Source organism: Culicoides brevitarsis, chromosome 2 (genome assembly GCF_036172545.1).
Source record: "Culicoides brevitarsis isolate CSIRO-B50_1 chromosome 2, AGI_CSIRO_Cbre_v1, whole genome shotgun sequence".
Lineage (NCBI taxonomy): Eukaryota > Metazoa > Arthropoda > Insecta > Diptera > Ceratopogonidae > Culicoides > Culicoides brevitarsis.
The window spans coordinates 29,131,378-29,153,960 of NC_087086.1; the positions used below are offsets into that span (position 1 = coordinate 29,131,378).

A 22,583-nucleotide genomic window follows, 5' to 3' on the forward strand; every position below is an offset into this window, starting at 1 on the left:
TTTTCCAATACCTAACTCGGGGCGACATGAATGTGTCTTGAGCCGATTGTTAGCCGAACGTCTTTCGTCTATTTCTGACGTGTGTGTTAGTGGAAAACTTTGTACCTCTCGTAGTAAAAAAAAAATTATAAGCTGAGGAAATTTCTTTGCTGTCAAATGTTCATGGAACGATTTTTTGGGCTTCAAATCTAATTTTTTTTTACTGAAAATTGAAATTTTAATTGAAAATTTTTGGATTTTTTATAAAATTATTTCAGAAAAACTCGTTATCAGGTCAATTGTGGCCTTGTTTACGAATTTATCGTGATTTTTTCATAATTTTTCAGCATCTATAGACGTATGTGGTTGTCTTATTTTTAAATATTTTCGAAAAAAATGACATAATCTTCGTAAAAATTCGGCTCCTGTGATACTGAAATATTATTTAAGAATTTTCGTAGATGTCATTGTATGAGATTTTTGGACCATTTCTGTATGAGTTTCTGTAGGTTTTTATGTTTTGTGATTCCAAAGATGTCCATAAAATTGAATTTTTCTCATAATTTAAGATTTTGAATGATTTTTCTGAAATTTTTAGAAAAATTTAAGAAAAAATGATTTTTATCGAAGTTCGATCCATTCAAGGCTAGAGAAGCAGCGATGTTCAAAAATAAACGATCGATACTATTAAAGGGTTCCCCACACACTTTTACGACACACCATCACACACAGACACCCATCATCTAAGAAAGTAATAAACATATTTCCAACATCATCGCGTAAAAATGTTAACCAGAATGCCAGCGGCACACAGAACATATGAAAAAATTTCTTCGTGCTCCTATCCATATACGGTTTGACTCACATAATCTATTTTTATCAGAGGCACGAAAAAAAAAATTTTTTTTCGGGAGAACATACAAACAAACACTTTCTTAACACAAAAAATTTATCGCAACTTATTAACTTCGGGCAGCGTATGGCGGGCATCGCGTAGTAAGTGGGAAAGAGATCTCCGAGTGGAAATCCGTTGCATGTGTGTGTGTGCGTGTCTCGCGTGGAAAATCTTTCTCGCGATCCGTTGCTGTATGATCGACAGTGGCCAGTAATGATCGGAGTATATAAATCCCGGGGACGCTGCTTGTCGAGGCACAGTTCAAGTATTGATTTTTTGGTGAACGGACGCACAAGAACAAACAAAACCTATTCAAAATGTGTGACGATGATGTTGCTGCTCTAGTTGTCGACAATGGTGCGTTTTAAATTCTAAGCTGAAAAAAAAAGTTGAAACAAAAAGTGAAAAAATCCGAAAAAAAATTAAAAGAAAGGAAAAGTGAAAATAATTGAATAAAAAAATAAAATAATTTTTCAATTAAAAAGAAAAATTAAAAGACAATTAAAAAATAAAATTAAATTGAATTAAAATTTAATTAAATTGAATATAAAAAAAGTTAAAATTTAAAAACCAATCAACCAGGATTAAAAATTAAATTTTGATTGGAAAAATTGCTCAGCAATTAAATAAAATTTCATTCATTATAAATTTTCATAAAAGTCAAGTTTAAGATTTTCTATTAAAAAATATCAAAGTAGTAAAAATAAAATTTGCAAAAATAAAATTTAAAATAAAAATTAAAATAAAATTTAAAAAAAAAATTTAAATAAAATTGAATTTTCTTGCAATTTTTGTCAACAAACAATGGTTGACACAAAAAAAAGAAAAATTATCAAACTAAAAAATTATTTAAAAATTTCAACAGTAAAATAATAAAATTAAGAAAAAAAAAATTTCGAGCATTTTTGATAAAATAAAAAAAAAATAATAAAAGTCAAGGCCTTCAGCCAAAATTTTTCGCGTTTAATAAAATTCTCAAATTTAAAAAATATGAGAAAAATGTAATTTTAACGCATTTTTTGTTAGATAAAAAAATTCAAGGCCTTCTGCCTAATTTTTTTTCGCGTTTATTAAAATTTGAAAAAAAAAAATGCGAAAAAGTAAATATCGCGAAATTTTAACAGATTAAAAAAATAAAAATTAGGGCCTTCAGCCGAAATTTTTTTTGCGTTTATTAAAATTTCACAAAAAAAAAACGAAAAAATGTAATCTTCGCGTATTTTTGTTAGATTAAAAAAATCAAAATCAAGGCCTTCTGCTGCGATTTTTTTCACGTTCAGTGAAATTTTCACTTTCCTCGGATTTTTCACACTCAGCGAACGACAAACAGCGAGATGACGAAAGCTCGACACGGAAACTCTAACACGTTATTTTTTCTCCCGCAGGCTCCGGTATGTGCAAAGCCGGTTTCGCTGGAGATGATGCTCCACGCGCTGTCTTCCCATCCATTGTCGGTCGTCCACGTCACCAAGGTGTCATGGTCGGTATGGGACAAAAGGACTCATATGTCGGTGATGAAGCCCAATCCAAGAGAGGTATCTTGACCCTCAAGTACCCCATTGAACACGGTATCATCACTAACTGGGATGATATGGAAAAGATCTGGCATCACACTTTCTACAATGAATTGCGTGTTGCCCCAGAAGAGCACCCAGTCTTGTTGACTGAAGCCCCATTGAACCCCAAAGCCAACCGTGAAAAGATGACACAAATCATGTTTGAAACCTTCAACTCCCCCGCCATGTATGTTGCCATCCAAGCTGTCTTGTCTTTGTATGCCTCTGGTCGTACCACCGGTATCGTCTTGGATTCCGGAGATGGTGTTTCCCACACTGTCCCAATCTACGAAGGTTATGCCTTGCCCCATGCCATCCTCCGTTTGGACTTGGCTGGTCGCGATTTGACCGACTACTTGATGAAGATCTTGACTGAACGCGGTTATTCCTTCACCACCACCGCTGAACGTGAAATCGTTCGTGACATCAAGGAAAAATTGTGCTATGTCGCCTTGGACTTCGAACAAGAAATGGCCACCGCCGCTGCCTCTACCTCATTGGAGAAATCCTATGAATTGCCCGACGGTCAAGTCATCACCATCGGAAACGAACGCTTCCGTTGCCCCGAAGCCCTCTTCCAACCCTCATTCTTGGGTATGGAATCCTGCGGTATCCACGAAACCGTCTACAACTCCATCATGAAGTGCGACGTCGATATCAGAAAGGACTTGTATGCCAACACTGTCATGTCTGGCGGTACCACCATGTACCCCGGTATTGCTGATCGCATGCAAAAGGAAATCACCGCCCTTGCTCCATCTACCATCAAGATCAAGATCATCGCTCCCCCAGAACGTAAATACTCCGTCTGGATCGGTAAGTTACTCTCTCATTCTCGCACTTTTGCCAAAATTTTCACATTCTCTCTCTCTTTCGCAACACAGGTGGATCTATCTTGGCTTCCCTCTCCACTTTCCAACAAATGTGGATCTCAAAGGAAGAATACGACGAATCTGGCCCAGGCATTGTTCACCGCAAATGCTTCTAAATTCATTGAACAACTTAATTTCATTATTTCTAATTTTCTTATCATCCATTTTATTTTCAATCTTTGTGTTTTTTTGAAAATATCAAACGTCTTTTTTGTACAATGACATCCAACATCCACGAAAAAGAAAACAACAACAACAACAACACCAAAGATCAACCGCAGCATGAATAACAAACACACGCATCCAACCATCAAAAACACTTTTTTAGATACGGATAAGTGCAAAAATACCTATTTTGTTAATATATAAATTATATTTATACAAATAAATAAATAAATTATTATATAATTATCTTTATAATAAAACCAGTTGCAACATTACTCGAGTGGCCTTTTCCTCGCGCGCTTCTCAAATTTCCTCCTCCGCCCACATCGCCGACGCGTTACTCAATCTTCCCGAAACTATTTTTAACTGTTACACAACCGAGCCAAATTAATATCGCGACACAGAAAAAATTTCCACACATTTTCCACGAAAAGCACGAAAGAAAACACTGAAACGTCGTGCGATGAGTAAGTGATAAAAATAGCCTGGAACAGAAATCTTGAGCACCGTGCAACGACGAGAGATTTCGTCATCGTATGGCGTGCGGTATCAAGTGAAAAGCGACCACATTTGACGATTTCTTCCCATTCACACTCATAATGATGCTCATATGGCGTCTCGTCGTGCCGCGTGTACAAAAATAATCCGACAGTGATATAATTTTTTGTGTGTGTTTCTGTAATAGGGCAGTAAACATGATATATTTTTATTTTATTTTAAAAAAGTGTGTAATCATGAAAAAATCTCGTGAAAAGTGGCGCACATTTGAAACAAATTTATAGGGGGAGATGGGGCCAAATCATAACTCAAAATTCAAATGCGTGGCGCATACAGAAAAATGAAAAGTTCTCGGGATTTTTTTCATGGATGTGTTAGAGAATTTAGTTAACTTTAATTTGGCGCTTAGAAAACTCAATTATATCCATTATTAAGAAAGTTATGATCGTTTTAGTAAAAAAAGTCATATTTATGAATGTGCCCCAACCGTGGGGTGCATTCATAAGTCCCTATGACACAATCGTAAATAACTGTTATTCATATGGAAGTCAGTTTTTTTGAAATGTATTATTGATCTACGATTCTCAGTAAATTTTTTTCTTCACATTTTTCCATTAGCTCATTTTATAGCAAAGACGTATCAGTCATATGTTTATGAGTGAAAAATGGGGTTTAGCCCTTTTTTTGGCATCTAAGTCTTTTTCGCAAATTTTTTTTAAAAAAGTATTTCTAATCATAAAAAAAAATCATCGCTATACTGAAAATGCGACATTTGAAGTCACGCAACAATTTTTCTCGATTTTCTCCGAAATGACAGAATATATCAAAAAAGTGTCTTCTGTGATTTAAAGTACGAAAAACTGCACCTTTCGTAGAACAACATTTTTTGATTTGCCCTTTGTAAATAGGCGTAAAAGCAATTTATGAAGTAGCCCCAGTTATGATTTGGCCCCACTTCCCCCTACGTGATGATGGCGGAAATTATGCGATAATGAACAAACTTGTAATATTTTTTTCATAAATCAGCAGAACACTCGTTGGTTGGATGCGATTTCCATAAATGGTCACGCAACAATTTTCCGCAAGATGTGGGAAAAACGAAAAGCATATGTTAGAAATCATCTTTTTTTCGTGTGTGTCTATTGAATAGTTGGAGAAAATGGGGCACATGCGCAAATATTTATGATTTTTCTATAAAAAAAAACGCTAGATTATTATTCTTTATGCGGATTATCGTGAGAAAAGTTATCAATCCGTTCACAAAAAAAATTAATGAATCACCACAGAAAAAAATAATTTAATTTGTATTCGAATCAAATTCAAATTTTGCACCAAGCCGAGTTAAGTCGAGTGTGTTTCATGAGTGATTGGACATCAAAAAAATTATTTAGAAGTTTCCCATGGATTTTTATTGGCGGTGGGCAAAGTGTAAAATTCGTATGAATTGAAAAAAAAATTGTTTAAAAATGTCACCAACCCTCAATATTCAATCATAACGTTTGTTAATCGCTTCTTTTCAATTGAAATATTTTTTTTTTCACTATTTATTTTATTATTTCATTTTTTCTGCAAATTTATCACATAAAAAGATCATCAAGGTGTATGTAATGTACAAGCGATTATTTTAATAATAAATAATAATAATAAAAAAATTGTGCATTTTTTTACAATTCAATGAATTTTTTTCGCAAGTTATTGTTATTGGCGATATGAGTGTGCTTGATATGTTGTGAGAGAGAGAATAAAATAAAATTAATAACAAATAAATAAGAATATTACAGAAAATAAAAAGGACTTGATGAGTGTTTTTTTTTTGACGAGAGCGCATTTTGTTAATTTTCTACTCATCAAGTGTTTTGTAACAGAAAACTCATAAAAACATTTTAAACTCTTCAAAAAGATTCAGAATTTTTCAAAATTATTTACAAATTCAGTCATCGGTCTACCATATCATATCATATATGGTTCTTCTTAAGCTGTCGACAATTGAGCTTTTGCATATGGGGAATTGATTTAATTAAAATTTTGTTGTTAAAAATATTTTTTTCTCACAAATAGAAAAAAACATAAATAATAACTTCAGAAAGTTTTGGACGGCTTCAGAAACTTCATTCCAGTACTCTGTACAAGCTTCAGTTAATAAACGGTTGATCGGAATCCCATAACAAACAACGGATCATATACTTTCTTGACAAAGTGTTTGTCATTGATGTTGCCCGTACGATAGTTGATATAATCATACACCAATGTCGATGGTCTCTCAATTTGTAAGTCATGTGCGATATTGTCCCAATCCATGTCGTATCTCAACAGAACAGCGACGACGAACTGGTTCTGACGGCTCAGCCCGTGATGGAGGAAGAACCGAATCACTAAAGACACTCGTGGATGTAGCGCGTTTCAGCAGACGTTCCTCACGGTACAGTAGGTAGGAAAAATTAAAATTGAAAAGAGGGCTTACCGAGTTGAAACTATGAATAAAAAAATATATTTAAAATCTCTGTAAAAAATAAATCGATTTTCAAACAATAATATTAGAGTTTTGATAATCATAGATCATACGGAGAGACACCACAATTGAGCACATTTTCTCTTAGAAACGCTTTTAAAATTATGGGATAAAAATAATATCTTTATTTTTCTGTGTTAACAACAGAAAAATGCCCCACGATGTTCAATTATGTCAATAAAAATCGGCTGATACTCTCTTTGTTGGTGTTCACTTTGCATTTACTCAACATTGCCCTCACTTTGATGTTTTTTAATAAATCAATTTGATCCTTATTAAAATACTTCTTTCTACGAAATAAAAAAAAAATATTAAATCATCAATAAAATATTTTATTTACGATATGAGAAAAAAATGCAATTAATTCCAATCAAGAAGGTTTTTTTCTCCGAAAAATATGAAAAATCATTCCCCACTAAATTTATGACTGTTAATATTATTATCATCATCATTTGAATTAATTGTAATCTATACAACAACAGCTTAAATAGCTTAACGTTAAACATGTTCGTTCGTTGTTCATCACAACTACTTGCCTAATAAAATTGACGCGACGAACAGTTGTTTGGGTTATAAATCGCTCGTTCTCCCTACAAGCAAGGGCGGCATAACATTTAATTAAATAGAGTTACAAGGTGTCTTATCAAAACAACAAATTATATTTTATTTCATTATTATTATGCTTGTTTTGTTTTGTTTGCTCTTTTACTTGTGCGTTAGATAAATTTTGGGAATTAACTCACCTGTCATTTGATATTTGAACAATTTTTTTTTTGTAACTAACTTGCCTCGAGTCATGATAAGTTTTTTTTTCTTTTTGCATAAAAAGTCACTTTGCTAGTCAAGAGCCCAAAACTGCGGTTCATTGAATGATTAAAGTACTGAAAGCACTTCAAAATTCAATAAAATTTGACGAATTTGCTCAAGGTCTTTTCCGTCTAATCCTTGTTTTGTGTACATTACTCGATAATTTCATATTTTTCCTTTCAATGCAAAAAGAGACGGTACCTAAATCAATTCCAATTCAATATAATAATAATAAAAAAAAATTATAAGACTGAAAATATTTACAATATAATATTAATGAATACAATTTCAAGTACTTACCCATATATTTTCCACTTGAAATACAAATAATATAATACTTAAGTGACTCTTCACCGCACATTCATGCTGCATTTACGGAGGAAAAATTTTGTCGGATTATTACGTGACATTCTAAGTGGAAGAAAAATGGACTGCTGTTGATTCTACCTCGCAAAATTCATAAAATTGATAATTTTTGATTACATTTTGTCTGGCAAAGTAAACTAACGGGTACAAAAAGATACAAAAAAAAGTTATTGAAGTACTTTTTGAAATGAACTTCTTTTGTGCGTTCTTCTCTTTTAATACGAGCTAATAAATTATTTACACTTTTTTGATTAATCAAAAGCAGCACAGTACTGGGAAGAAGCAAAAAAAAAAGAAAAACAAACATCTGGCAAAGTGGAAGCTATTCATTGACACGGAGGATATAAAAGAGTAATAACTGTTGAAGAGTCTTTTCCATTCATTACCTCTGAAGTCCCTTTGTAACGTAAACAACACACATGAAAAATGCGACTAAATGCATGTAAATGAGTTGATTGTGAAGAACAAAGACCTCCGTTTCTCGCTTGATTAAGGACTATTAATTTTTAATTAAACTCACTTTTATATTTTAATTACACTCTCATTCATTTGAGTCTCTTGACGATCCAATCGTAGAAGTAAGCGACACTTGCATAACCATCGGGGTGTGCAGTTCCGCATTCGTCAACGATAAAGTTTGCCACACCAACCAACTTTCCATTTGCCGTTGCCGGACCACCGGAGTCTCCGAAACAAACTCCTTCGTCATCAGCTGACTCGAGACACAAAATCCCATTTTGAACGCCGGTTACTTCGCGACATTTTTTCTCGCCCACAGCATGAGCTGTCGTGAATTTCAAGTCGAAGGAAATTTCATCTTCAGTTCCGACGCGACCCCATCCCGACAGCTCAACGACCGTATTGGGACCCACGTGATTTCTGCTCAGCTCGATTGGCTGTGTGAAATTGTCAAACTCGAATTTGTCGGAAATTTTGAGGAGGGCAATGTCGTTTTCAAAGTTTCCGTATTGGTGATGCGGAGAAATGCGACGAACACTATGAAATGTGCCATTTTCGAGATTTGTGGAGCCAGAAAGGACAGTTAAGGAACGTGTTGGAATACTAAAAAAAAGAAAATTTGGTGAAAAATGAATTAAAAATAGGAAAAAAGGAAACTTACAGTCGACCGTTGGAGTCATAAACGCAATGAGCTGCAGTTAAAACAAATCGTTCACCAACAATTGATCCTCCACAAGAGAAACGATTGTCTCGGAATAGGGCGACTTGATGCGGGAATTGACCTTCTTCGGCAAATTCACCGCCGACAATGCGTTCTTCGACTTCAACCGAGTTTATAAAGTTAAGTTCTTGTGCTTGACAAGTTATGCCTGCAATTGCTAAAATTACAATGAAGAATTTCATTTTGAATGAAAATTCTAAAATGGAATGACTGAAAATCGAAAGGAATGCAAAGCTTTTATATCAAAAAATCGAGGAAATTGGCAATAAGAAGAAAATTATTGAAATCTTTTAAGTTTTAATAGGAGAAAAATGGAGAATTTAGCAGAAATTAAGGTAAGTTTTTGTCTTGGTAAGTGATATCAGTTAACTTAAAGTGATTTGATAAGCAAACAATCTGCCTTCAAGTGCCTCTTGAAGTAGTTGTTGAATTAAGAGAGCCACTGAAATTATAGTTTTTGTTACTAAACAACTGAATTTCAATGAGTTCCGTAGAATTCATCAAAAAATATAAGTTTTTACTTTTTTTTTTGTACTTTTTTATTAGGATTAAAATTGATCAAATTTTTAAAAATTAAATTTTTAAAAATTTTTTCTAGTAATTTTTGTTTTAAAATAATAAACAAATGGAAGTCAACGAATTTTTTAATCAAATTTTAAAAAGCTTTTATGACAATTCTCTTCTTTTTTTTAGCACAGTGGGACAAAATGACCTTTTTTAAGACCCTGCGGACTTGAAAATAATGCCCTCAAACTTCTACAAGGAGATTTTTCGTAATTTTTATTTTTTTGAGAAAATAAAAAAAAATATTTCAAAAAAATAAAAATTTTAAAAAATCCTCAATAAAATTTGAGTTCTTTATTTTCAAGACCCCAGGGCCTTAAAAAAACTTTTTTCAGACCTCTAGGAGTACTTTCATTCAAATGGAATAGAATTTAAAAAAATTAGCTTTATTCGGTAAAATTTTTCACAAACCGATCATATTATTGCCCAATTTTTGTCTCAATTTACATTCTCATAAAAATTTCGAATAAAAATTATTTCCAGTAAATTGGCATCTAAATTACTTTCAATTATGTTTTTTCTACCGCAAATTCAATTACTTTCTAAATTTCTGATAAACATCTTTCGCTTTTGTGATTCCAACAAAATTGTCAACGATATCGCATTACCTCCCGTCTCACATTCGACATTGTCGCTCTCATTATGTTAAACGATACTTTATTTATCACAATACGAATAATAACAAAAATGCAAACAAAATAACATTTTCTATTCTCAAAACATTTTTTTTCTTTCAAAAAAACCGGCAATTATGGATTTTTTTTTCCTTTCAACATCTTAAAGAGCGAAAAAAAATCTTTTATTACATAAATTTGTGTAGATGTTCTTAAGTTCTGGGCGTCTATTTGAAAAACTAATAAATATAATCAAAATTGTATCAAATTTTCAACACAAAGCTAGACGACGATAGAACGATAAAAAAAAGTTGTAAATTACATATATTTGGACCACTTAATTTGAGGGTATGTTTTTGACATTGCTTTCATCCTCTCGTCGTCTCGGAACAAAGTAACAAATAAATGTTGTTTCCACACCTTTTTAGCATTAGAGTCGTAGACACAAACACACATATGTGAATGGATGACGACAAAAATTGCAGAGAAGGTTAAAGAAATCTTTCATTCATGCCTTTTTTTGTGTATGATTTGTGGGATGAAGATCATGCTGCGCTACAGACTCGTACAGGATCGCATTGAAAAAATTACAGGGATAATGACATGTGTGTTTTTTCTCCTTTCTTACGTTTATGTGTGTCGGTCTCGTCTCGTTCCTCCGTGATGATGATGATGATGATTGAGAGGACTAGTTTGTTAGTTTTTCTAGCAATTATCCTTTCAAAAGCAGGATTTGTTTTATTAAATTTATTTGCTTTTGTAGTTTTTTCTCTTCCTCCTCCGTAGATCCGTACACAAAAACTACAGAAACCGTAAAACAAATAAATAAAACACGAGACGAGACTTCTTTTAATTATGTTGCGGTAGGTCAAACACTCGTCAAAATTTATTTATTTTTTTTAAGACAATTCCCTGGCGTCGGAAGTGGTAATTTAATTATTGTTCGTGTCTTTTACCTGCGGAGTCCTGCAGGTCTCCATTTGCTAATGAAGGAAAAGTCATTAATTTCGTATTTGTTGGACACCACAAAAAAAAATGCAGGTGAAGCAATTTTTGTAATTTTACCACGAAATGTGACGTGAGAAACGTTGATTAAAGTTCAAATGTTCACTGAATTTGAATTAAATTAAGCCAAACTTCCGTTTCTCCGATGCGTGCATGAACTTTAAATTAATCCTCGCTTCACAATTGAAGGAACTTTTTGTCATCCTGAGAAGGAAACCGCATGCTGTGCTTTATTGTTATCGACTTTGATGCGAATTAGATATCAATTTTCTCATAAATTGATAATTTTCAATATTTTGTAAGATTCGAGATTTTTTTTCAAACAAGGAAGCTGTGAAAACCGACAAAATCTGTCCAATTTTTTATTTTTAATAATTATAAAAATTTAAATTCAGAATAAAAACAAAGAATAATTAATTCCCCTTTCTTGCAATTCAATCTGCATTATTTTGTTTAAATAAATAAATTAAACATCTGGCTAATTAAACAACTAATTAACCGAAATTACGGTCGACAATGAATGGATTTCATTGAGATCGCACACAATGTCAAATATTTTTCTTCTTGTGTGCCAAACAAACTTGAGTGACACGGCAATGCGAAAATTGTGAATAGAATTTAAATTAAAGCAAACAAAGCGTACGACAAATAAATTAAAATAGTGTCATACGAGACACATTAAGACATGTGTTATGTTAACAAGGGCATTAAACACTCTCTCCTCTTTTTTTTTTTGAAGTTTCTTGAAACAACTTCCGATCATTGTTGAAGAATTTTCTGCTCTCCAGTCTTCCAGTTCATTCAATTATTCCACTTGACTTGCTTATTTATTTCACACATTCTCAGTCCCTCTTTCACTCTCTTCTTTCTCCTCCGTCATGCCAATTGTGGCAAAAAAAAATAATTTGGGATAATCTCGTATTTTTATAAACATTAGAAGAATTTGTTCTTTGTCACTTTTTGTGTGGTTGTTACGGATTGGAGATGGAGTTGTTGTGACGATTGTGCTTAGTGTCACCATAAAAGCACTCAATTTTCCACATTTTAACACCGGTATAAAAGAAAGTCCTGTTTCGCATTATTGTTATTATTTGTTTGATGATTTTATTAAAATATGAGATTTTTTTTGAAAAAAGAAACATTTTTAAGTGAGAATAAGTACTTGATTCAGTTTTTGAAGTGGAGTGTGAACGATGTTCTGGGTCAAGTTTTTTCAAACAAAATTTTATTTTTAATGAGGTAAAAGGAGATTTTTTTCATATTTGGTCAATGGACCTTAATGAGTGTTAATAAGTGTGAAATATGCGAAAAATGGGTTTATCTCACTTCAAAGCGATTTTAGTTTTTCTAATTTCCTGTAAATTAATGTTAATGGAGTGTCAATTAGTTTTGAATAAATTTTTAGAATAGCCAAGAATTTTTTAAAGGTTGTTGAAAGATTTTTTAATTTTTTTGATTTTGTAAAATTCTAGTTTTACTTTTTTGCTTCAATATATTTTTTTGAACATTAAAATTGAATGATTAATTTAAAGAAAGCTTACCCTGTGCGAAATATGAACCCTGTGCAAAAAAATTATATAGACCAAGAATGTGTGTCTTAATAATATATACAACATTGCTAAACATCAAATTTGTTTACGGACAGTATGCATGTTATCATGATTCGAGTTTTCTCTAAACTATTAAAGAAATAAAAACCAAAAAAATATATGTAATACGAAAATGTATGTCACTAAATATCTGCAAAGAAATTTGATTTAACAAATATAGACTTTCAAGACAGCGAATATGAGGCAGGAAATGGCAGCAGTTCAGCTTCATTTGACTTCGTTTAAGCAGAAATGTCTGGCAAAGGTTGATCATGAGGGCTCGTCAATTAAGCCAGTACACCGACACTCAAAAATTAGCCTGTTCTCAACATAGCGCCTATTTCCCTAATCGCTAAAAGCGGGTTTCCAACAATATCTGTTTACAGCAGGAAAGTCTGCTAGAATATCTCTTCGATGTTCTGTAACACCTGGTCGATTAACAGTGCCTCATCGTACTGATGAGCATGTTTCTGCCATTAAGCAGAAACCCCTCTAGGATTAAGTGGAATGATTTTATTCTCGGCGGCATACAAGAATTGAACAACAAGTACAAAGTAAACAAAGATCAATTTTTCCTCATCTTTTCTAAAAGTCAAATAAGTTTTTCCAAATCAAGAGCAAAACTAAATCAAAAACTATGTCAAAAACTGTGTCAAAGCCATTTTTGTCAAATCTTGCTCCAAATGGATGAAAATTTGTCAGAGGGCTCTAATTTATCATTTTTAATCATTTTATAACTCAAAACTGCACTAATTTATCATTTTTAATCATCAAACTGAAAAAAATTTTTTCCTTTGACATAGTTTTGTTTTGAAAACTAAATCAAGAGCAAAACTAAACTGAAAAAAAATTTTTTCTTTGACATAGTTTTGTTTTGAAAAATAAATCAAGAGCAAAACTAAATCAAAAACTATGTCAAAAACTGTGTCAAAGCCATTTTTGTCAAATCTTGCTCCAAATGGATAAAAATTTATCAGAGGGCTCTAATTTATCATTTTTAATCATTTTATAACTCAAAACTGCAAAAAAATTGAAACTGGAAAAAAAATTTTCTTTGACATAGTTTTGTTTTGAAAACTAAATCAAGAGCAAAACTAAATCAAAAACTATGTCAAAAACTGTGTCAAAGCCATTTTTGTCAAATCTTGCTCCAAATGGATGAAAATTTGTCAGAGGGCTCTAATTTATCATTTTTAATCATTTTATAACTCAAAACTGCCAAAAAATTGAAACTGAAAAAAAAATTTTTGTTTGACATAGTTTTGTTATGAAAACTAAATCAAGAGCAAAACTAAATCAAAAACTATGTCAAAAACTGTGTCAAAGCCATTTTTGTCAAATCTTGCTCCAAATGGATAAAAATTTGTCAGAGGGCTCTAATTTATCATTTTTAATCATTTTATAACTCAAAACTGCCAAAAAATTGAAACTGAAAAAAAAATTTTCTTTGACATAGTTTTGTTTTGAAAACTAAATCAAGAGCAAAACTAAATCAAAAACTATGTCAAAGCCATTTTTGTCAAATCTTGCTCCAAATCTCTCCTTTAATAATTTTATTTTATTTTTACAAAATGTTTTTTTTTTGTTTTTTTTTTCTAAATAAAAACCAAACTCACCTCTTTTAATCCAGTTGACTTTAATAAAAACAACAAATATTTTCATTTTGATAATTACAATAATAATTCATTAGATTTATTTGAATAGTAATGCGCATTTTACATAAAATAATTTAAGAAAAAAAAATCACATAATATACCACTTTACTTGAACAACGAAGCATTCGTTTTCTCATGGTAACTTTCAAAAATTCTAAAATATTTTTTGTTTTAGAAATTGTGCTTTTGTTATTTTTTTATGAAAAGTGCATTTTTTTCTTCTACATCACTATCATTGCTACAAGATAATATTCAATAATAATACTTAATAAATTTTAATCGATAATATTTTTTTTATTTTATTTCTACAGCATAAATTATATATTTTATTAATCACTATTAATCCTAATTAATCATTATAACCATTTTTTATTGCATTTGACTGAATGTTTTCTGTGAGAAATATGAAAATTACTTTTCATTTCCGTCATTTTTGTCACTGCCCGGACTTCGTCGATCTTTGGGGCTCTGTGATGGCGAATGCGTCGAACTGCTGTGGTTCATTGGTGGCGTTGTCGGTGACGAAGTTGTCGTTGTTGTCGATGCAGTACTCGTATTGTTATTGTTGCTGCTGCTTGTCGTATTGGGCATCGTAGTTGCGGGTCTCGCTCCGGGCATCGACAAATTTTGCGGATATCCAAAGAGATTATTCAAGCCCATGTATTGCGACAGCAGAGCATGAATATTGGGCAACTTGTAGTTGTGCATGACATTGGGGTGAAGCAGTCCGTGATTGGTAGGCGGCATGAGTGACGGATGAAGAGCAAAATTCGCAGGCCAAAACTCAGCAGGAAGTCCTGGATGTCCCGCGGCAGCCAAATTATGCGCTAACGGCAATGACAATGGAAAGTCTGTGAGACCTGGAACGAGAAAAAAAGCAAAAAGAACATTAAAAATCTGATTAAATCTTGAATTTGTGTGAGTTAATTGTCTAAACAGCGCATTAGTTTGGTTACCCTAACATTTAATGCTATCATCATTTCATTTCATTACATTTTACTTATTTTCAGTTAAAAGGTGTCTGCCTATCTATACTTTATTTACATTATAATTAACTGATATTATCGACACATTTGTAACATATTTGAGCGTAATTACGCCATCCGTACAATTTAATGAAATGAAATGAAATTCATTCGTTTTTTTTTTGTGTGCTATTAATTGACATTTAATGATATTTCCACCGCAGTGACCAATACATACCTTGTTCATGGTGCAGAAACGCCGACGTATCTCGACCCATGGCTTTCTCACGTTTCCTCCATTTTGCCCGACGATTTTGGAACCAAACCTGCGCATTAAAAAATGACAAAATTAGTGACAAATTTTCAAAAAATATTGATTTCAAACAAGAAATCTAGACAGACACGTGACGAGAGTCCCTATTAACATCCAATTTTAAGCTTATATTGAATAATTTTTTGTGCATTCGTTTATCGTGAACCAATTACACGGGATTATTTTAAGCCTCATCAGCATCAGAATCATGTTTACATTCGAATTACACACAAAAAAGTTTAAAATACAACAAAAAAAGAGAACGAGTCGAGTACGAGTTGCGACTCAATAATAAAAATATAATAGTATCAATTGAGTTAAGCCCTTTTTTAACGGGTATTTTCTATTCTATTACACTCGATGCATATTTTACGTGATCTAAGTGAGGTAGGGAGCGAGAGAGAGTGACTCATTCAAGAGTACTTGATATTTTTGTTGCGAATAAAAAAGGTTAAATGATGTTTGTATCAAACAAAAATATGTTTCATGTAAGAAAAAAGGGTCATTTTCCTGCAAAAACGTACGTTTGCCAATCTTTAATGGGATATTTATTAAATATTATGACCTTACAAGAGTTCTTCATTCGTTTCATTGAAGACAAGATGAAGTTTTAAGTCGTCTTCATACGAGAAATCCGAAGAAAAAAAGGGAGACAAACAAAGAACTGACTGACGAATAATGAAATAATGTAATGAAAAGCCTGTTTGACAAACGGATTAATGTCCGACATTGGCTTGTGTGTAAAATTTTTTAAAAAATTTCTGTTTGACTCGAAATTTTCATCCAAAAAAATTATTTTTTTTAATTTTACGAAAATTTCTAAATTTGAGGCGACAAGGCGTTCATTTCTTTCTAAAGACCTCCGCCCAAATTAAAAAAAAAATCTTCAAAAAAAATTAAAACAATAAAAAATTAGTAAAAAATGGTATTTCGTCCCTTTTTCTCACATTAATTACAAAAAAAAAACTGTTAAAAAAATTTTTAAGGTAACTTTTTTTTCCTTGCACCTTTTATCGCAACACAAAAAAAATAATTATTGGTTTGACTGTAAATAAAAATATAAATAATATTTTTTTTAGTTTAATAATGATCACAATCAACCGAACCGATACGATAAAAATTTATTTATTTACCGAAAAAGATAAAAAAAAAATAGGAGGGATGGCGACGATAAATGCGATTGTTTATCAAGATAGTGTCATCAAAGGTGTTGTTTTTTGTCCTTTTTTTCATAATTTTTATGTTTTAAACAATTATTAGCTTTAATTTCGGTGACGGAAATCGTTCTAAGCAACGTTCCATTGTCGTGCAAATTTAATTTTAACACACGATGACGACGACGACGACGAGGAGAATAACGGGAAATTATCCCAATTATCATCATTAAATCGACATTAAAATGCTTCGAATAATGGCATTTTAGTTCTTTTTCCGGCACTTCCTTTTTTCATTCTCTTCCATTTCCTACTTTTGTTACGAAACGTTTTTATTTTATTATTGCCTCGTCTCTGTGTGTTGTGAGGAATTTCATTTTGCAGGCAATTATATTCAATTCAACTCGTCGTCGTCCTTATATCGTTCTCGAACAGTGACGATGGATGCATCTAACTCGAATATTGCGTCCAATTTACTCCCAATTAATAAATGACTGCACAATTAAATTTTAATTTAAACATTTGATTTCCATGGAGCACGAATGAAATGCGAAATGAGCCTAATGGAGATGTAAATTGTGGCCAATTATTTAGTATATTACATTAAAATGTGGATGTTTCCCTCCTGCTGCTACTTTAAACATTTTTCGCCGAGCAAATTGTAGGTGTTGATAGACGGATAATTGAATGGAATTGAAATTATGCTTAGCTTGTTATGTGCTGAAAAACGGAGGAAATGGCATAATAATGCATTTAAAATCTTTCTCTTCTTCTTTTTTTCTCTCCTTAATGGATTTTAATGACACTAATGAGATGTTTTACATTTGTATTCACATCGCTTAAGACGACAACGAACGTCGAGCGGGTGCGATGAGAGCTTTAAAATAAATATAATTAGGGGGAATTGTGCGATTTTGTTACAATTTTTTTCCAAGAGAAAGAGAGGGTAGATCACTAAATAAAGATTATCTATAAATTTTCTGTTGGTTTCCCCTTTGCACGTAATGAAATGTTTTGATCATGGTCGGCGATAATCATAAACGACAATAACAATAAAAATGTTCAACAACTGTATTTATTATTAAAGGATTTACATTAAAATTTGTCGTTAATGACGATCCCGGTGGAATACTCGCAACTATCAACCACTAAATCATATTTTTTTTGTCATTAAATGTGTTCCGAGAGGAAGATATTTTTGTGTCATTTGTTATGCAAATAAATAAATCACGGTAGTTTTTTTTTTGTAATTTATATTATTATTTAATAAAGTCGCAGAAAGAGAGTTTCAATTACAATCAACACTTATTTCATTTGAATGCGTAATCAGAGTCGTAATGAAGTTGTAATTGTGAAAAATTGAATTTTTTTATGAAATGCGAGTTATTTTACAGTAGCATAAAGGAAATAGAATGAAGCGTTATTTTAAAAAAAAAATATTTTTTGAGTTTCGAGGTCTGTCTAAACTGTTCAAATAATTTTCAGCCATTAAAAATTTAATTTTTATAAAATTTTAGTAAATTTTTGATTTTTTCAATTCAATTTTTTGACCACAAAAAATATTTTAAAATTTTGAATAATTTTGTTTTTAACAAATTTTTATTTAATTTTATAAATAAAAATGTTTTTTTTTTTTTGTAAATAAAATTATTTAAATAGTTTTTATTAATTTGAATTGATTATTTTATTTATTTAAAAAAATATTTTTTTGATGATCAATATTAAATTTACTTTTTTTGAACAATTAATTTTTAATAAATATTAAAATGAATTATTTTATTTGTGTTAAAATAAATTTAATATTTAATTATTCATTAAAATTTTAAAACAAATAAAAAAAAATAATTTAAAAAAATTTTTGGATATTTATTTTAAATTAAAATTTAAATTTTTTTAAAATAAAATAAATAAATAATAAAAGATTATTTTATATTAATTGTTTAAAAATTTTTGAAAAAATTATTTAATATTATAATTTTTTTAACATAATAAAAATAATTAATTTTAATAAACAAAAATTTTAAATTATCTTTTTTCTTAAAAATAATTTCAAATTAAAAAATTATCATCAAAGCCAAAAATGCACTCAAACAAATTTCAAAACATTGACTTTTAAGCACTTCAACAATAAATCTGTTCCATTTCAACTCATCCCGTTTGAAAAAAAATCCCTCTGAAGAATCCCTGAATTGACTCACATTTGTTTATTAAACGAATTAATTCCTTTTTTTTTGTAAGAACGGCGTTCCCGTTTTTCGATTCTGACAATAGAAAGCTTATTGCGCGGATCGTTTTCCGTCTAAATTAATCGTTTCACATTAAAATTCGAAACGAGAAAAAAGAATCGGAAGCACATTAACAACACATGACTTCACCCGACTTGAAACGCAGGAGAAAAATGGCAACATATTCGCAACAGAGACACGTGTTTCTTGTAACATTTTAAGCTAATTAACGGAACAAATTTATTTCCCATCTCTCTCTCGTTCATCTCGCATAATGGAGTGGATGATGGGTAATAAAGTAATAATAGAACCAATTACTGTTAAATCTCTTTTCGTGCATTTTCCTAAACAATTTTGTGTGATTTTCAATTTTGTGTGTTGAAAATTGAATTTTCCTATTGAAATCGTATTTTAACCCATTTCCGATTGCACTCAATTGTTCGAAAATTTTGTAGAAAATTTTATCTGACGTGAATTTGTCAGTCTCTCACACAAAAAGACGACTAACGCACATTTCCATATTTCGAGTAGAATTTTTACATAATTTTCTGGTCGTACCTTCCAGGTATTTATTTAATTATTCATTAATTGTCCATGGCGATAATCGAACGTAATGAGCTGACAAACAACAAGCTTGTTGTCCAATTGATTGGTACAACAAATAAGCCGTAAATTAAATAAAACCGTAAATAAATTGGTAAACGAGACAAACATGTTTAACGATAAACTGGAGTTAATTGACTCGAAAAGTGTCTTTTTTTACGTAATTAATTGTGGAAAATCGGGACCTACCTGAACTCGTGCCTCGCTAAGATCCAGTCTCATGGCAAGCTCTTCGCGCGTAAAGACATCCGGATATTGGGTCTTTTCGAATGCGCGTTCAAGTTGGTGCAATTGGTACGTCGTAAAGGTAGTGCGGCTTCTGGAAGCAATATGTCAAGGAATTAGTCGTTTTTTTATTAAAAATTACAAAAATTTCATAAAAATCTTTAGAAATAAAAAATACTTACCGTCTAATTTTGCGAGGACGTCCATTTAAATCTCCATGATCGCCATCCATGTCACCATCAGCCCCATATCCCAAATCGTCATCGTTATCCATGACATCGACACTGTTATCGTGATCACTATTCACATCGAGTTTCATTGTGTTTTCTTGATCTGAACCGCAAAAAAAAAGAAAATAATTTTTCAATTTAAATGCATTTAATTAAAATAAACGGAGATTGCCTTTTTTGTCATGCAAAAAAAAATTCATCATCATCATCAGAGAGAGAGAAATTTTCCGAAAAATGACACCCAAAAGAAGAAAATTAAATTAAAGCACCACATGAACGTCGCTCTCGTCATGTAGGTTCATATCGCTGACGGCCATGAAAAATAATTTAAACGATTCAAAACAAAAAATTGTATCAAAGGATTTAATTTTTTGTTGTGAATAAAATTTAAATTTATCTATTTCGCCGCGTTCGCGTTTCATGCAGCGCAAAAGGAAATGAAAAAGGATATTATTTTTTTATTGTCAGATTTTTGGCGAGAAATTTTCATGTCTCACTATGAACAAAAAAAAAATTAATTCAAAAAAAAAATAATATTGATACTCTATAATTAGGAGAACCCAATTGTAACGAATTTCAAAAAAAAAACGCAGCATGTCGCAACCCTTGCCTCAAAAAAATTCACATAATTTGCAATTTTGAATTTAATTTCAATTCGTTGCGTCGAGGGACAACAAAAAAAGGATTATATTTTACAGTTATTAAACTTTAAACAAGAATGATGGCAACTTTGAGATGATTTTAATTTTTTGTTTAATATCAAATAAGGATTTAATAACAGCGACCAGCGCAACATGAAAGTACTTGAAGTTCACAAGTGTTCAATTTTTTTTTCTCTCTCTCTTGATAAGGAATTATTAGAACAGATGGTCTATTGTTTCATGTGTTTGTTTGATGTTAATTTCTGATTTTTAATGGATTTCAAGAGTTATTTAACGACTAGAGCACGGTGGTCGATTACGGGGCCTGTTGCGTTATCCTTTTATTTTTTTTTATTTTATTGCATTAATTTTCGATTTTTTTTTTTATTTTTTTAAAAGAGGAGGAGGAATCAATCAATGAATCAGATGATGAGTCACGACTAAAATTAATCCGGTAAATTAATAAAATAAAATAAAAATGAAAAGGTATTGATATCTAAATTAACTTTTCTACGCTTTAACGTATTTAGATAAGTTTTTTTTTGTTTTTTGTTCCGACACGAAGTGGCGTTGAAAGAAACTCATAAAAAATTGAAGTTTTGAGCGTTTTTTAATTCTTGAACGTTCCTTAATCCAAATTTTTATGAGAAAATCACCTGGAATGCACTTTTAACGTGTGCCGTTCGTCACTTTTTTGTAATTTAATTTGTTTCTAATGATCCAGAACAGAACACATTTTTTTTTGTGATAAGTAATGAAAAAATCCATTAGCCACCAATTTTTTGTGTCTTTTCTTGTATTTTCTCTTCTTTCTTAAAAAAAAATTACTTGAAAAAAGACAAAACTCTTAACAAGATAAATTAATTTTAAATTATGTGTAATGATGTTATCTCCCATAAAAAGTTATGTTGGAGACGATGTAAAATATTTTTTTGAATGAAATTCTAAACGAGTGAGTCATCTCCATCCACTCATTATCAATCTCTGAAATTTCTATTTTTTTCCTGGTCATTAATTGATTTTTGTTTTTTTTTTTATTAATGAAAAGTGACTCATTGTTGTCCTTTTTTTGGCAAATTTTTCAGGTACAATTTTTTTTAAACAGGTTTTTTTTTTGCTCATTAATTAATGAATGGAATTGTGGTTTAAACTCGATAATGATTTTTTTTTTTTTGCAATTTTTGAGCAAATTTCTTACCGTTATTGTTGTTGTTGTTGATAATTTTCCTACTGTGATGGATTTGGTGCAATTGATGGTGATGGTGAACGTGATGATGGTGTGTTCCGAGTATCTGATCGATACTGTAAACAGCCCGCGGCTTCGATATCGGACTGTTGGCGGATGGCCTTAATGCACTTACTGCGGTAGCACTTGACATTTTGTGTATTTATTTATTTTTTTTTCTTGTTTTTGTCTGGATTTATTTTTAATTAAATTTTTATTTTTACTAGAATTTCAGCTTTTAAACGTCTGAAATCTAGTTTTTTCTGGTCTTATAAATTTTATTTTAATTTTTTTTTTCACACAATTTTTAATTTTTTTTTTATTTTAAAAAAATTTTTTCGTTATAAATATTCCATTAATTTTTTTTTCTAAATTTTTAACACTCAGAAGTATTTTTAAATAATTGTCGAAAAAACGGAAAATATTTTTGGTTCGCTGCTAACACGTTTGCTTGCGACAACTATCAACCACTGACTGAAATCCAGAAACCACAGTTCATCAAATATAAATAGAATTAAATATGTCGTGTCTTATTATAAGGGTGGTAATAATATTTAATATTCTTCGTTTCTACAGGCAGCACGTGACGTACGGAGTTCCCTCTTCTTTTTCTTCCTTTTTTTTGTTTCTTCATTCATTATTTTAATATTCCCTTTTTTCATTGAGAAACTCGTGCTGTCCCTGTCTGAGTCACGGCACACGGATGCAGGTAGAAAAGTTGTTGCCATCTCTTTCGTGTACGGCTCCC

General features: G+C 31.2%; 3 protein-coding genes across 3 annotated transcripts; 1 reads left to right on the forward strand and 2 right to left on the reverse strand.

Moving 5' to 3' along the window:
* Positions 1-1,133: 1,133 nt before the first annotated feature.
* LOC134828344 (actin, muscle) lies at positions 1,134-3,742 on the forward strand. The gene is made up of 3 exons (XM_063841283.1): positions 1,134-1,231; positions 2,260-3,246; positions 3,315-3,742. Exons 1-3 carry the CDS (start codon positions 1,192-1,194, stop codon positions 3,416-3,418), a joined length of 1,131 nt encoding a protein of 376 aa, XP_063697353.1. The 5' UTR covers positions 1,134-1,191; the 3' UTR covers positions 3,419-3,742.
* A 4,362-nt stretch (positions 3,743-8,104) lies between these two features.
* On the reverse strand, positions 8,105-9,022 carry LOC134830895 (serine protease SP24D-like). The gene is made up of 2 exons (XM_063844506.1): positions 8,768-9,022; positions 8,105-8,709 (listed from the first exon to the last, which is right to left on the reverse strand). The coding sequence occupies exons 1-2, from the start codon at positions 9,007-9,009 to the stop codon at positions 8,193-8,195; spliced, it is 759 nt and encodes a 252-aa protein (XP_063700576.1). The 5' UTR covers positions 9,010-9,022; the 3' UTR covers positions 8,105-8,192.
* A 5,610-nt stretch (positions 9,023-14,632) lies between these two features.
* LOC134828897 (paired box protein Pax-6-like) lies at positions 14,633-21,989 on the reverse strand. Its single transcript, XM_063841888.1, has 5 exons — positions 21,809-21,989; positions 19,922-20,072; positions 19,704-19,833; positions 15,458-15,545; positions 14,633-15,114 (listed from the first exon to the last, which is right to left on the reverse strand). Exons 1-5 carry the CDS (start codon positions 21,987-21,989, stop codon positions 14,666-14,668), a joined length of 999 nt encoding a protein of 332 aa, XP_063697958.1. The 3' UTR covers positions 14,633-14,665.
* Positions 21,990-22,583: the final 594 nt, after the last annotated feature.